At 37.9% G+C, this 15,095-nt stretch overlaps 4 protein-coding genes across 4 annotated transcripts; 1 reads left to right on the forward strand and 3 right to left on the reverse strand.

The window, feature by feature from the left end:
* The first annotated feature begins 2,011 nt into the window (after positions 1-2,011).
* Positions 2,012-8,978, forward strand: LOC141282907 (asialoglycoprotein receptor 2-like). Its single transcript, XM_073816025.1, has 3 exons — positions 2,012-2,354; positions 4,033-4,118; positions 7,967-8,978. The coding sequence occupies exons 1-3, from the start codon at positions 2,048-2,050 to the stop codon at positions 8,102-8,104; spliced, it is 531 nt and encodes a 176-aa protein (XP_073672126.1). The 5' UTR covers positions 2,012-2,047; the 3' UTR covers positions 8,105-8,978.
* A 2,952-nt stretch (positions 8,979-11,930) lies between these two features.
* LOC135779419 (histone H2B-like) lies at positions 11,931-12,514 on the reverse strand. Its single transcript, XM_065290140.2, has one exon. It carries the CDS (start codon positions 12,512-12,514, stop codon positions 12,140-12,142), a length of 375 nt encoding a protein of 124 aa, XP_065146212.1. The 3' UTR covers positions 11,931-12,139.
* A 747-nt stretch (positions 12,515-13,261) lies between these two features.
* Positions 13,262-13,707, reverse strand: LOC135752599 (histone H4). Its single transcript, XM_065271095.2, has one exon. The coding sequence runs from the start codon at positions 13,697-13,699 to the stop codon at positions 13,388-13,390; it is 312 nt and encodes a 103-aa protein (XP_065127167.1). The 5' UTR covers positions 13,700-13,707; the 3' UTR covers positions 13,262-13,387.
* Positions 13,708-14,223: 516 nt separating this feature from the next.
* On the reverse strand, positions 14,224-14,665 carry LOC135779305 (histone H3). The gene has a single exon (XM_065290034.2). It carries the CDS (start codon positions 14,661-14,663, stop codon positions 14,253-14,255), a length of 411 nt encoding a protein of 136 aa, XP_065146106.1. The 5' UTR covers positions 14,664-14,665; the 3' UTR covers positions 14,224-14,252.
* Between the last annotated feature and the right edge of the window lie 430 nt (positions 14,666-15,095).

Raw genomic sequence — 15,095 nt, forward strand, 5'->3', positions numbered from 1 at the left:
CTGTTTCCTGACCTGGGCCCTGGATAGTCAGATTATATCAGAATTAAGACTATTGATCAGATTTTTAGTGAGTATAGCACTTCCTTCCGATGACGGATGAAGGCCATCTCGGGTTAGGAGGAATGGTCTTCCCCAGAAATGCTTCCAATTGTCTATAAACCCTACGTTATGCTGAGGGCACCACTTTGACATCCATCCATTGAGAGACACTAATCTACTATGTTTTTTATCTCCCCGGTAGGCGGGGAGGGGACCAGAGCATATTACATTGTCTGACATTGTTTTTGCAATTTCACTCATCTCCTTAATATTATCTTTGGTGATTTCCGACTGGCGGAGCCTAGTGTCATTCGTGCCGGCGTGAATAACAATCTTAGAAAACTTCCGCTTAGCATTAGCCAGCACTTTAAGTTTGGATCTAATGTCAGACGTTCTGGCTCCCGGTATACAGTCGACTATGGTGTTTGGTGACTCAATGTTAGTGTTCCTGAGTATAGAATCTCCAATGACCAGGGCACTTTTAAAAGGTGTTTCAGCTGGTATACTCCTTAGGGGATCGAATCTGTTAGAAATTGTCGTTACGTTATGGGTCTTAGAAGGACGCCTTATATGACTATGCCGCCTAACAGTCACCCAGTTTGACCGCCGACTTGACTCTGATGACGGAACCGAGCCATGTGTATTTTGATAAACACTATGCGCGCTTGATACAGTATTTGTAATATTTATATTAGCATCTGATGTCGGAACCGAGCCATTAGTCTTTTCGCTCGATAGATTATTTGCGACAGTAACATTAGCGGTTTTGATATCCTCAACTAGCGTTCGGATGCGCGATTCTAGTTCAGCAACCTTCTCAGTTAACCTTAATACTTCAATACACTTAGTGCATGTAAACCCCTCTATGCTAACAGCAGAAGCTAAACTATACATGTGGCAAGTAGTACATGTTACAATAACAAGCGGAGTCTTACCGCTTTCATGCTGGGCGATGGCGTCTTCGTTTACCCGAACGCGGTCCCCGGAGCTGCATCGCGTGGGGTGTTCGGTTGTGACACGCCTCGGTCGCCTGCGAACGTCTGGGGTCAGGGTGATGTTTGGCTTGCTGAATCTGCGAAGGCCGGGCAGCGGTTCCTCCACAGCTTCCCGATCGCTTTCATGTCGTTCACGGTCCGTGAAGCTGCATCGCGTGGAATGCATGTTTGTTGCTCGCTTGTGGACGTCGGAAGGCAGGGTGAAGTGGGTGCTGTACCTCGCCTTGGATCTGCTAAAACCGGGAAACAACTCCTCCACAGCTTCCCGCTCAGGTGAGGATAGGTCAGAAAAGCATATATCAGATGAATCCGCCATTAGATCGGAAAATGCTAGCTTCAGCCTCCACCGTGTGGATGCTAGCGGGCTAAATGCTAACTGTTTATTAGTGATAAATAGTTTCACGTGGTAGTACTGCTCAATAATCGTCACGGTAAAGTATTCCTATGTAAAACTAATAAGTTATATTATATAAATAGGAATAAGATGGTAAAAAAAAGCTTTTAGATGATGAACTCGACGGCTTTACCAACTGAGCCACAGGATGAATAAAATGACCCATAGGCATAAAAGAATAATAAATAAATATTTAATAATCAATTAATCAACAAAGACTAAATCTAGATTCCTAATACGAACAATAAGCAGTGACTCAAGAAACCTAAACAAACAAATGGCCTGAAGAAAGAGTCATTATGTTTAATTGTAACGTTTAAGCTCATACTGCACTGGATTCAAATGTACAACAAATAAATGATTCATGACTATGTTCACTTGAATATTTATACAGGTTGTAACTAAAATGGCTCAGTTTTTATGGCGTAAACAGGAAACTATAGTCAGTATTATCTGTACAGATATGTGTATGTGATATTTTTGTGAAGTTTACGGAGGTGATGTTAAGTTCATGTTAGGTAAAAGAATACAAATTATCTATAGAAATAACTAGACTATCTTATTTCTTATTACAGAGATGGCAACTGGATCAAACAGGTTTTTTTTAATCACTGATGTGATGACGTGGCCTGAAGCTCAGATCTACTGCAGACAGCACCACACAGACCTGGCAACCATCCGGACTCAAATCGATATAGACCTGCTGACAACAATGATTGGGAAAGATACTCACGCATGGATTGGTCTGTTTAGGGACTCATGGAAGTGGTCAGATGGATCAAAAGTCCCCTCATCCTCCATTAGGTGGAAGTCTAGTAGCCGTAACACAAGTGGGAAGGATCAGAGACCTTGTGGCACGGCAGGTCCTGATGGTCTGATAGTTGATCAGTTCTGCTCAGATCTTCTTCCTTTCATCTGCTTGAAGTGTAAGTTTTTTGTGTGATTTCTAAATCTATTTTACAAACATCAGAAATACATTTTTTTAATTACTTACAATACTTTCTTGTTACCTATAATTCACTTTTGTTTGTAACTACCTGTTAACTAGAGGTTAAAGTTTTTGAAAAAACTTTGATGTTGGCTTGACGAAGGCCCCGGTTAAACCTAAACATGCATCTGCCGGAGTTATAATCCGTTGCTATCTCGATTCGTTCTTATTTTGTGACATCTTAACAAGATTGTTAAGTTAGGAGGTTGTACTGCTAATAAAGTCTTGATAGAAAGAACTTTGTTGTTAAACAGTTATTAGCATTAGCCTTCGGTTTTTACTGCCATGACTGAAAGAAAATGACTTTTAAAGAGAAGGTTTTCATACCAGAAATAACAATTTCAAAACAAATAAAAACTATAAATTTTTTTTAACATCAATCTTTAACTGGTGGTTTTCTTCCTCCACTTAGTTTTTCAGTATTGAATTAATCCATCTAAATAGGGAATGGCCATGGCGCGAGTGCAACCTTTAATATGCCAACGGCAGCAGAGCACACAGACTAAAATTAGCAGTTATATCAATATTAAGTTGATGCAATTTAACAGTATTTACATCCCATATAAATATGTATGTAATAAAGATTTTACAAATCTGAAAAGATCGTACTCCAATATTTGCTGTTAATATCCATGATTTGCTTCAAAACCATATGTGCGGCTGCGTGCATTATTAAACATAAATATGTACAATATGAAGTCACTCTACAAACTGATCTCAGATTTGAAGTTTTTACACACATACTCCCGCCTACAAAACACTTACATTTACATTCTGTTTACTAAAACAGTTCTATTAATTTATAACAGTTGGCCAATGCTATGCTAAGTATGCTATGGTATTTTCTATTAAGCATTGCATTTCATTGTGGAAAATTAAGTCATTCACGCAATGCATCCTTAAATAAAGGCATTGACCAAGAACCACAACTCCCATCATTCCACAAAAGATGTTAGGTCATCTAGTGACTGAACTTTGTATTGTAGCTTGGCTGATTTAATTACTCTGTCAATGTAAGTGTATGGCATTTTATTATAGTTGCAGCTGCATGTGTTATAACTTATGTTCTTCTTGTTACTTTTTGTTATAGGTCATAAATAAAAATAAAAAAATGCACACTTCCAGTATTTTGCCTTTTAATTACTGAAAACTCATATTTTATTGCAGTTTAACAGGGCTATGAATGTTACACAAAAAAGCGTGAATAGTGTAAATAATCAACACATGTACAGCACTTAAACTTATTTTGTTTATAACCGTTTAACTTTCATAAATTTCAAAAATTCACAACATGGGATGAAATTTTATCAAACTTGAATTGCTTGTTTTATGAAAACTGTAAGAAGAGATATAGCATAAATCTTTACTGGATGTAGCTTAAAATCTGTAGGAGGAGTTACAGTCAACAAATACTGCAACATACTGTTATGCCATTGCTGAGTTTATTTCTACTGAAAACTGGCTTCGTCAAGCCAACATAATAACTCAGTTGGAAGCTGATGTTTTAGTGTTAAGGTTTTTTATGTTATGCTTGATTCAGTTAAACAGAGGATTGTCTCACACTGGTCCTTGACGACAATAACCCGCTGAATTGTGTCTATTTAATGTTTTGATAGATTCAAGAAAGCAGATTGTGAGAACGGAGATCAAATCTGGTCTGAATCTGAATGACCCTGCGGTGATGGAGAAGATCTTACAGTTGGTAAAGTATTTAACTATTTGTGTTGAACACTAAAACACATACAGACAAATCAAAACAGATTTTCAATAAATACAATATTTTAAATTATAGTAGGTTTGGTGTCACATTGTTGTTGTTTTATAAGCATGAAAATCTGACTGTTTCAATGTTTAATCATTTTCCCTGCCAACATTGTTTTTAAAAGTTTTTGTGTGGTTTTCACAAATGTTTTAAAACCAGAAAATGTTCTTCTATAAATATACAAAAGTACATATGTCAACTGAAAGAACCATCTGCTTTCAAACAAATAAACAAAATATACAGGAATAACGTTTCATCTTATCTGCATTTGTTTTCTTTTTATAACCTCTCAAATATGGGTACGTTTCTTAAAAATACGAAATTACTTTTGAAGTTTTTATGTATTTAAATAGCTGATGCTTTTTAAAGGTGTGTGTGTGAGTGAGAGAGAGAGAAAGAGAGAGATTTTTATTTTTTAATATAACTTAAAAATACATCTCAAAAACCACAAACAATTCAAACAAACATTTCTACATTCATTGTTTTTTTTTTTTTCATAAAAAACCCATACAAAGTAAACACCAATTCATTGTCCTCCACCAATTTCATGTATTTTTTTATCCCAAAATTGTACATACCTGACGTATGGCTACTGATGCTGATTTACTTCTCCTTTGAGTGTTTTTTGCAGTCTGGAAAGCTCCAAATTTTCGTTGAATCTGTTAGCACAGTCGATCACACAACTACGTTTCCCATTTTAGACGCATTTTTCACGCTGTGCCAGTGCCGGTCCTAGATGCTGGGGGGCCCTAAGCAAAGCTTTGTGAGGGGCCCTCTGTCAGTGCATTCAGACCCTTATAGCATAGCACACATACATCTCGGAGACGTCTATTTGATGTCTGCGTTTACATCTGCAAGATGTCTTATTTAAATTGTTTTCTCATCTGCAATACGTCTGTGAGACGTCTCCTAAAAGATGTCATATAGACATATTGAAGATGTCTGCAAGACGTTTTTGATTTAGAATGTATGTAAAGCAGCTTTTTTTCTTTATAAGATGTTTTTACACACCAGATGTATTCCAGATCTCCAGATCTTTACCAGACATCTCACAGACGTACCTGTGCTATCTGGGTAAAACCCAGTCAATGATGCTGTTAGTTAGTTGTTAACTAACCACATAGTGTATTATCTTATAGCTGTATAATATTCCCATATGCACATTACTTTGAAACCCTGACTGATAAACTTGCTTATTATAACATGAAACATGTATTTGCTGATAAGTTGTTTTGATTTAAAATGTGTTGTGAGAAGCACTAAAAAATTAACCTGATCTAAATGAATGTAATGAATCAAATTAAATTACATATAAATACATACTGTTAATACACAGGGGTTAAATTGGGATTTGTTATGTGGGGGGGGGGCTCTGTGGGGAGGGGTACTTCGAGGGGTAACATGTTTAATACTGATGACAGCAAAGCCACTGGTGTGTTTCAATGACATTCTGGACCTCTGATAGGATTTGATAAGTTTCAGCTTTAAAAGAGCATTTCACCCGTAGAAACATTAATCTTTATTGAAAGTGTTATATTTGTAGTCGAAATGTAACATACATTTAGAATTTGGTGCCTATTTGACAGAGAAAAGGGGTGTTTGTAGTCTCATTCCCTCAACAAAGACATTGCACTTCCTTCTTTCAATGATGCAAAATGATGATTTTTACATCATTGAAAGAAGGATGTGCAACACTGAAATCTGTATTTCTCCAGTCTCAGCGGCAACTGAGGAAATGATGCATGACCATTCAAAAACATGACTACAAAGCTTAATGCAAATGGGTGAAGTGTCCCTTTAAAGCTGTCACAGAGGTTGACCCCAAATATTTTAAAAATAGTGTCTGATTTTAAATATTGCAAATCTATGAGTTTGACACCCTATATCCATTTGTTGCACATGTCATTATGCACAACTGATCAAACTTTAAAGGAAGTTAAAAGAATCAATCTCCTTGAATAATTCTAGGCATAAGATGCCCAAAAAGACTCAATTAACAAGATAAGGTACAACACACAGTACTGTATCAGCAACATGTCTTAGAAATTAGCCATAGAGATTCCCTATGCTGGTCAGCAGCTACAATCATATAGTTAGGTTTGATTTGTGTAATCAAAATACATTATTTTATTATCTATACAATGAGTTATATCCCGTGTTATCCAGTTAACATACTGTAATTAAACGAGTGACATATACTTTAATCCTTTACAAATTTCAAGTCTTCTATTAAGTTTTCTCGACGTGGGCACCATTCTTACCTCTCTCTCTCTCTCTCTCTCTCTCTCTCTCTCTCGTCAAATTATCCTGCACGAGAGCGCGTTCTTGAAGTTCAAAGGAAAAAGCGCGTGTTTTCGCGGCAATTGTGTCACCCAATTCGCGTCATTTGAATCGCCCCATGCTAAGACGCGTGTCTTTACATTGACTTAATCTGCTCGCGCAAATCCTTTATCTTGTTCCCTTGCTTCACGTTTTTTTTCCCTTTATTCTGCTCCAGACGGATAGCTTTGTCTTTGTTTTAAATCAATGGTGGGCATATAATATGCGCATCGTTACCAAATCACTCTTCTGCGTCATGCACGCGGCCGTTTCTAAATTTGAAGGCTGCAACCTCCGGATCATGTCGCATATGCGCGCTGCATACGTCATCAAGCCTGATTTATTTAAGTTAAATAAGCATTTCATTTGCAAGTCATAAGCATAATATAACAATTAACCATTAACTAAGAATAATAGTCAACATTATAATTGTTAATATTCTAAAATACGTTTTTATGACGCATATGCAGCCTACAAATGTGACCTCTGAAGGCTGCAGCCTTCGGATTGAGAAACTGCCTGCATGTTGTCCGAGTACATATCAGTGATTTAAGAAATCATTAAGTATTTTTAAAAACCCGCACAAATTCGGAAGTTTGCAAATTATTTAAATTATAGCGTCTTGTTTTCATTAAACATAATAATAATTTTTTTTTGATATAATGGTTTTAAATAATTCTGAGATCAAGGGGGCCCTCTAGTGGTGCGGGGCCCTATGCAAATTGCGTACTTTGCGTATAGGAAAGACCGGCACTGCGCTGTGCTAATGCTGACGCTCAGACTTTTTGCCAGTCGATGGGCGTAACCGCAGTCACTTTCGCTAAAGGTGATGTCACATCCTCTATAAGCAGAACTGATCTCGAGTTCAGCATCATGGACATCACAGCAGAAAATCTGAAATGTCTAATCCCTGCAATAGTACACTGAAAAGAACTGGAGGACAAAAAAGGTTTACAAGAAGTTTTGAAACGTCTGGTATTGTGTGACTTTTCCTCTTTTATTTCGTTCAGCAAATGAAAAACAACATGGCTTGGCAAACAATATTTTTGAATAACAAGTTCATCTGGCATCCCAAATAAATCCTCTGCCTTTATGTTCTCGGCTCTCTGTGATGCCTTTTTTCGCCGTTAAATATTTACGCAAATAAGCCTTTGGGCTTCACACCTGTTGGTTTGGTTTGATAATCTTTTGTTCCACACTCGTCGTGAAATTCATGTAGAAACAAAACTCAACACAGAGGTTTAAATCATGCAGAAAATACATAAATCATATTCTGTCTCATCAATGTCATACAAATCTCATATTAAGTGTTTGTCTAGTCCAGTGCTTCCCAATCCTGGTCCTCAAGTCCCCTTCCCAGAAATCTTTCAAATATAATTTTTAAATAATTTCTGGCCCTGTTTTGTAGCATTTCAGTGTAAAATGTAACGAAATTATTTTTTCAAACTTATGTACAATTGTGTTTTTAGATCAAGCAGAAACTAAAGGATCATGGGATAGAGAAAGAAACAACGTTGACCTGGAGACTGCAGCCAGATGGAAATGTTTTCTCACCAAAACATGAAGATATAAGAGCACCTGTCCAGTGTCACAGATCTTTCTTCTGATTAATTACTCGTATAGATATGGATATAAGTATAGAATTGTACAATCTTAAAATCACAGGCGTGTTTATGCCTTCTGTCTCCTCATCATTTATAATAAATGTTGCTCATATCAGTGGTTCTCAAACTGGGGCGTGAGATGGAACCAGGGGGTCTCCAGTTTTATTTTAATTCATTAGAAAATTCCCAACCAACGGCACTACATTGTATATTTTATGATATTGTCTTTTATATTTGAGATTGTTTTATGCCATGAGTTTTCTTTGGGGGACACAAAGGGATGCACCCTACACAAGGGGTGTAAAGTTTGAGATCCACTGATCTATATACACACACAGCACATGTAGTCAGTAAGTGTGGTTTAATGAAGTATAGTGAATGTAGGAACAGCAACAGCTGCTGAATTCATGCTTTTCATATTGGTGATAATTTAGACCTTATTATAAAATGAATGGATGGTATATATGCTTAATATTTTATTATAATTTTTCTGCACTAGGCCTATTTGATTTAATGCATGTTTAAAACATTTATAAAAGCTTCAGTAGTGTTTTAATTAGGGGTGTGACAAGACACTTAAAGGCCATGTTGCAGGATTATTTTTTTATGAAATTTGTGCAATTTGCTTGTTGGTAATAAATATTTAAACTGTTATCCACTGTATTTTATGTTGTTGGGTATCACAAAATGGAATATAATGCTAAAAAGTAGGTACTATTTTACAGGGGTTTACAACAATTCTCCTTGTCCCCACAATGCATTGCATTACATTTAGAGATTTAAAGCGAGTGACTGCAAATGTGTGTAAATGTACTCATTGTTTTTTACGATTTATAATGTGTTCAGATGTGTATCAGCTGATAAAGGATCACGTGTGTGTTCTACCAGCCAAACCACGATTGACCTGGTCTTGGTGTCAAATAAATCTAGGATAACAGAAAGTGGGGTTATATCATATGGATTGAGTGACCGTTATATTATTTTTTTGCACTAGAAAGATTAAACAATCAGTGCTCAATTGTCATGCTTCTATAAAAATTCGGTCATTGAAAAGGTACAGCAAAGAAGCACTGAATGGATGTTTAAAAGAGGACATGTCACAATATTTTTTTAAGATGTAAAATAAACCTTTGGTGTCCCCATATGAAGTTTTATCTCAAAATACCATATAGATCATTTATTATAACATGATAAAATTGACACTTTGTAGGTGTGAGCAAAATGTGCCATTTTGGGTGTGTCCTTAAAAATGCAAATGAGCAGATAAAGTGCAAACACTGATCGCAATGATAGGGATTTGATGCAATTCATACTCAATTGTGCAGTGAATTATTTTCTCTCTCTCTTTTTCTCTCTGCACTAAATGGCAGTGCTGTGTTTGGATAGTGCAGATTAAGGGGTTGTATCATTATAATAAGAGCTCCTTATGACATCATAAGGAGAGCCACATTTAAATGACCTAATTTTTCACATGCTTGCAGAGAATGGTTTACCAAAACTAAGTTACTGGGTTGTTCTTTTTCACATTGTCTAGGTTGATAGAAGCACTGGGGACCCAATCATAGCACTTTAACGTGGAAAAAGTCAGATTTTCATGCCATGGCCCCTTAAAACAAAATGAATTGGTCCACAGTTTTGCAATGGAGTGACGGGGATAAGGCATGGGGGTCATTTAAAAGTATGTTTTTAGAAGCCGTAGATAAAGTAGCCCCTTGTAAAGAAATTAGAATAAAACAAAGAACAGAACCCTGGGTAAATGATGACCTCCTTGATGCAATTAAAATAAGAAATAAGAAGCATGGTAAATGTAGAGACAAGAAGGATGAGCAGAGATGGGAGGATTATAAAAAGGCAAGAAATGAAGCAATTAGATTAGTGGTTAATACAAAGAAGGCATATTTTAATGAAAAAATAGCTGAATACAGAAATGACTCAGGAAAATTATGGAAATCCCTTAAACAACTTCATTTGGGGTCATTTTTTTGGAGTTAAAAATGGAGCACAATTTACAAATAACTTTTTTTTCATGATTTTATTGTTTAAAAACTCAGAATTATGTAGATATCAATTTTCAAATGCATTTTGAAATCCAGCTGAATTTTTGCAAAAGCAGGCTGACAGAGTCGTATGTGTTGTTATTTTTATTTTGTACACTAGGTGGAGTACAAGAAGAAATGCTGCACAGGTGTGGGTAATGAGCGTACAGTACCAGTTCTGACCGTGAGATTGGCGTCAAACATTGGAAAGCCATAAGATCTGTATCTGCATTTGTACTTTGTAAACTCTTTTAAATATTTAAACCATACGTGATTAAACGTGAGCGAAGAGTCAAACAGCATTTTCCCACAAGAGTGACTGATTTGCATAAAACAAGAGTTAGTCAGTTACAAAAGATAAACAACTTAATGATTAACCATGAGTATGAAAAAGAGGTCCAGTTATTTGATGGTTAATTTGCCAAATGACCAAAAGGAAAACCAGCAAACATGGTTTAGTGCAAAGATGTGGGTTTAATGATCTCAAAAAATGCTTATTGAATGTTTAGTATTCTGCTCTGGTGTTAATGCCATTGCTTTAGAAAATGATGCTGAGCCAGATGATAGCATTTAAAACATTTCTTAAAGAGTGTCAAAGCTATCTGGTAAAAAAATATCTTCACGACGCGTCATCAGAGCGGAAGACGCCATATTGGAGGCACTCCGCATCACAACAGAGCACAGGCACTGATTTATATCCCGAACATCGTCAAGGAAATGGTTAATTATTGCCGTGTTATACCAATAGGACAGATCGAGAAAAACATTTGGAATATTATCGACTTTCAAAGGTTATTAAAAACCAGGGAAAGGAAGGCAAGAAATTATCAGAGGAGGCGCTTGTGGTTGGCAAAGCTCAAGAAAAAGATTAGTATTGTATTAGAAATATGATTGAAGTACATAAAGAATAAAACAGGTATGCTTCTACTTGTTGTGCTTTATTTAAAGAGTATTTAATATGTACTTTTAGTGTATGCACAAAATGTACTTAACCACAACTTAAATTTGCGCTGCAATGCCTAAATGCCAGTGTGCTTAATTGCTCATAACAAATTTTCTATTGTAATAATATTTTTAATAGTAAAGGGTAAAAACAATTATTGTTTTTATTGTTTTACTGTGTGCTTTTTATTGTAAAGCACTTTGGTAGGACACTGACTATTTTAAATTATGCAACTGAAAGAAGGACCGCCGGGTCATCATGGATCCAAGAAGAGGGAGCTAACTCATAGGGGTCTGCACTGCCTATAATTTGTAATTTCTTGAAATTCCTTCCCTATATGCTTTTGTATCTTGGATGTGTTTTCTGTTGTTTAGACATGTCTACATTCACTGAAGTATCCAAAGCACACAATAATCCATTGTACTCTGTTCAGTTCTTTACACAGAGTGCCTCAATGGCCAAAAATTGTGAAAACCCTAGCAGAGGCTGAAAGGCTGCAGTCTTAAAGGAGGAACAATTCAGACGCAGAGACAAGCAAATTGACATTGATGCAGAAATAGCCAGTAGCGGAAATAGCTGCTACTGCGGTTTAGATCCCGGACATGTATTAGACCAGTCCTAGACTAAAATCAATCTAAGAGCTGTCCAAACTGGGGTTTCTGCTGAATCTCTGCTATATTGTTCTACTGAAGAAAAAAAATGGAACCAACATATCAGATGGCCTGAGGGCCAGTGAAGGAGAGCAGTTTTGGGGGGGGGGTGAATGATCAAATTTTAAGTGGTGGATTAGGATTGCTTGTAAAGATTTAAGAATCGCATAGAAAACATTAATATAGAAAAATATTTTACATGCTTTCACAGATTCACCTGAACACACTCAATTTTAATAAGATTGTTCAATTGATTATAAAAGCAAGGAGTCTTTCCAATTCACCCAAACTCCAGCAAGTTTTACAACTAAACTATTTTACAGACACAATGTAATGAAGGAAACTCTTTTCTAGAAACAGTGGGTGGCTCTTAAAAGAGCCTTTGGGTTCAGATTGGGTACTTTCGGCTTTACTTGGAGCTCGTGTATTTGGTGACGGCCTTTGTTCCTTCAGACACGGCGTGTTTGGCGAGTTCACCGGGCAGCAGAAGACGCACGGCGGTCTGGATCTCTCTCGAGGTGATGGTGGAACGCTTGTTGTAGTGAGCGAGACGAGAAGACTCACCGGCGATGCGCTCAAAGATGTCGTTGACGAAAGAGTTCATGATGCCCATCGCCTTTGAAGAAATGCCGGTGTCGGGATGAACCTGCTTCAGGACTTTGTACACGTAGATGGCGTAGCTCTCCTTCCTGGACCTCCTGCGCTTCTTTCCACTCTTGGCGGCGCTCTTGGTGACGGCTTTCTTTGAGCCCTTTTTGGGCGCGGGCTTTGCTGGCTCAGGCATGATGATGCTTCAAATCTTAAAAGAAGAAACTGAATAATCTTGAGGTAGCGTGCAGGGTTATTTATCCCCAGCTCTATGTAAATTTTTAGCAAACAGGGCCTGTGCTCTGATTGGATGTTGAATTGTTAGCCCAACCTCTCAAATGTTTCTATTGGTTAGCTCAGAGTTTGACGGGAGTAAAAGAGAGCCAATGAAAGAGGTCCACCCACAGCCTCACGTTTGAAACAGACCCTCCCCCACGTGATTCAGTTCTTTGTTTATTTCCCGCTCTTTTTGTGAGTTTATTTTTGTAATTTTCTACACAAAATATCTTATACTCACATTATTGTGCGTAATCAATTATAGATTATAACTGAAAGAGTTTAGTAGAGAGTGCAAAGATTTACTATTTTCTATTTACACCACAATGCTTAAAAAAACAAAACTTATCCATGACTATATCAAAGTCTCAGAAAGATATACGCCTTTGTTCATTTTTCATGTTTTATGGTCGACAATTTTTTGGGATATCAAACAACCCTGCTAAAAAAACAATAGAAACCATCTTAGAAATTCTATTGGTTTTATTGGTTCTAATAGAATATGGCCCAAAACAAACTACAGTTAAGTGGTTTTAGTGGTAAAAGCTACTGGTTCCTCTATTGGGATTTTAATGGAAACCATAAGAATTTGTTGTAATGTTTTTTTTTCAGCAGGGTGGTTATTGTTCATTTATTAATAAACAGACAAAATATTTTCAGTCGTACAACTATTTAAGTGAAATAAACACTACTCTACTACATCACACAATCAAGATTTGAAGGTTCAGCTCTTTGTGTGATAATGTGGGTGGCTCTTAAAAGAGCCGTTGGGTTTTGTTTTTCTTTTACTCGTTTAACCTCCGAAACCGTACAGTGTGCGTCCCTGTCTCTTCAGCGCGTACACGACATCCATAGCGGTGACGGTCTTTCTCTTGGCGTGCTCGGTGTAGGTGACGGCGTCACGGATAACATTCTCCAGAAACACCTTCAACACACCGCGGGTCTCCTCGTAGATTAGACCGGAGATACGCTTGACACCACCACGGCGAGCGAGACGACGGATGGCGGGTTTGGTGATACCCTGGATGTTATCACGGAGAACCTTACGATGACGCTTAGCGCCTCCTTTTCCGAGTCCTTTACCACCTTTGCCTCTTCCAGACATGATGAACTGTTGAGTTGTCCAAAGAATGTGCTCGTTGATGCAGGGAAGGACTTTTACTTTTGCCTACAGGACCTTGTAGAAACACACAGACACGAGGGCGGGGTCAGCATCACCTAACGCAATAACTCTCCTCAGAATTTTGCGACTCCGCCCCCTCCAAAGGCGTCAGTAAATCTCTTACAATCCAACTTCCAAAAAGGACGATGTTGAAGATATGCAAAAAACTTAAATGTTACGAGCAAAGAGTGATGTTGCACAGTAGAAAACATTAATGCGCTGGCATCTCGAAAATTAATGTGTTATTATTGTGGTTTATAACTTTTTAAATCATATTCCGAGATTAAAAGTAATAGTTTTAAATATGAATCGATGATCATTAAATTAGACTGAAACGAGGATAGAAGGACCTATAAATCATTTAAAATTAGTGCATTCACCGATCATATTACGGGTTCACTGTGCGGCATTATCAAAAAACAAACGGAAATCATGCCTTTTAAGTGGATTGGGTGGCTCTTAAAAGAGCCGTTGGGGTTAATGTTACAATGCGGTCTTAAGCGCGCTCTCCGCGGATACGGCGGGCCAGCTGGATGTCTTTGGGCATGATGGTGACTCTCTTGGCGTGGATGGCGCACAGGTTGGTGTCCTCGAACAGACCGACCAAGTAAGCCTCACTGGACTCCTGCAGGGCCATGACAGCAGAGCTCTGGAAGCGCAGATCCGTCTTGAAGTCCTGAGCGATTTCTCTCACTAGACGCTGGAAGGGAAGTTTACGGATCAACAGCTCGGTTGATTTCTGATAACGGCGGATCTCTCTCAGAGCCACGGTGCCGGGCCTGTAACGATGAGGCTTCTTCACTCCACCGGTGGCCGGGGCGCTCTTACGGGCGGCTTTAGTAGCGAGCTGCTTCCTTGGGGCTTTGCCTCCAGTAGATTTACGAGCGGTCTGCTTGGTTCTTGCCATTGCTGCTGAGGTCTCTCTTGCGTTCTTAGCTGAACAATGTCAGTTCGGTCTCTGCTGCCCGCTTTTAAGGACTAGAATGCGAAGTACGTCAGCGAAACAGTGACTGTGATTGGCTAATCCTTGATGTCCGCTGAAGACACAGGGCCAATGGCTGCGCGATATCTGTTCAAAAGAAAATGGCGGGCGTTTCCGTTGTTCAGTTCATATTTGTTTAGATGTTTTGGTACTTTTGCTGATTAGTACAGAAACGGAGCTGTAAATATTACCTAAAAAATCTTATACATTAATCTGGTCATTTTTAAATATGTACTGATACACGTGTGATTGTTTTTGTTTACGGGTTTATAGGAATTCAGAGTTGACCTCCGTGCGCGCCCTCTCTCACAACACACAGTATGTCACAAAGCATCAGAGCCTTTAATCAAATTTAAC

Source organism: Paramisgurnus dabryanus, chromosome 1 (assembly GCF_030506205.2).
Source record: "Paramisgurnus dabryanus chromosome 1, PD_genome_1.1, whole genome shotgun sequence".
NCBI lineage: Eukaryota > Metazoa > Chordata > Actinopteri > Cypriniformes > Cobitidae > Paramisgurnus > Paramisgurnus dabryanus.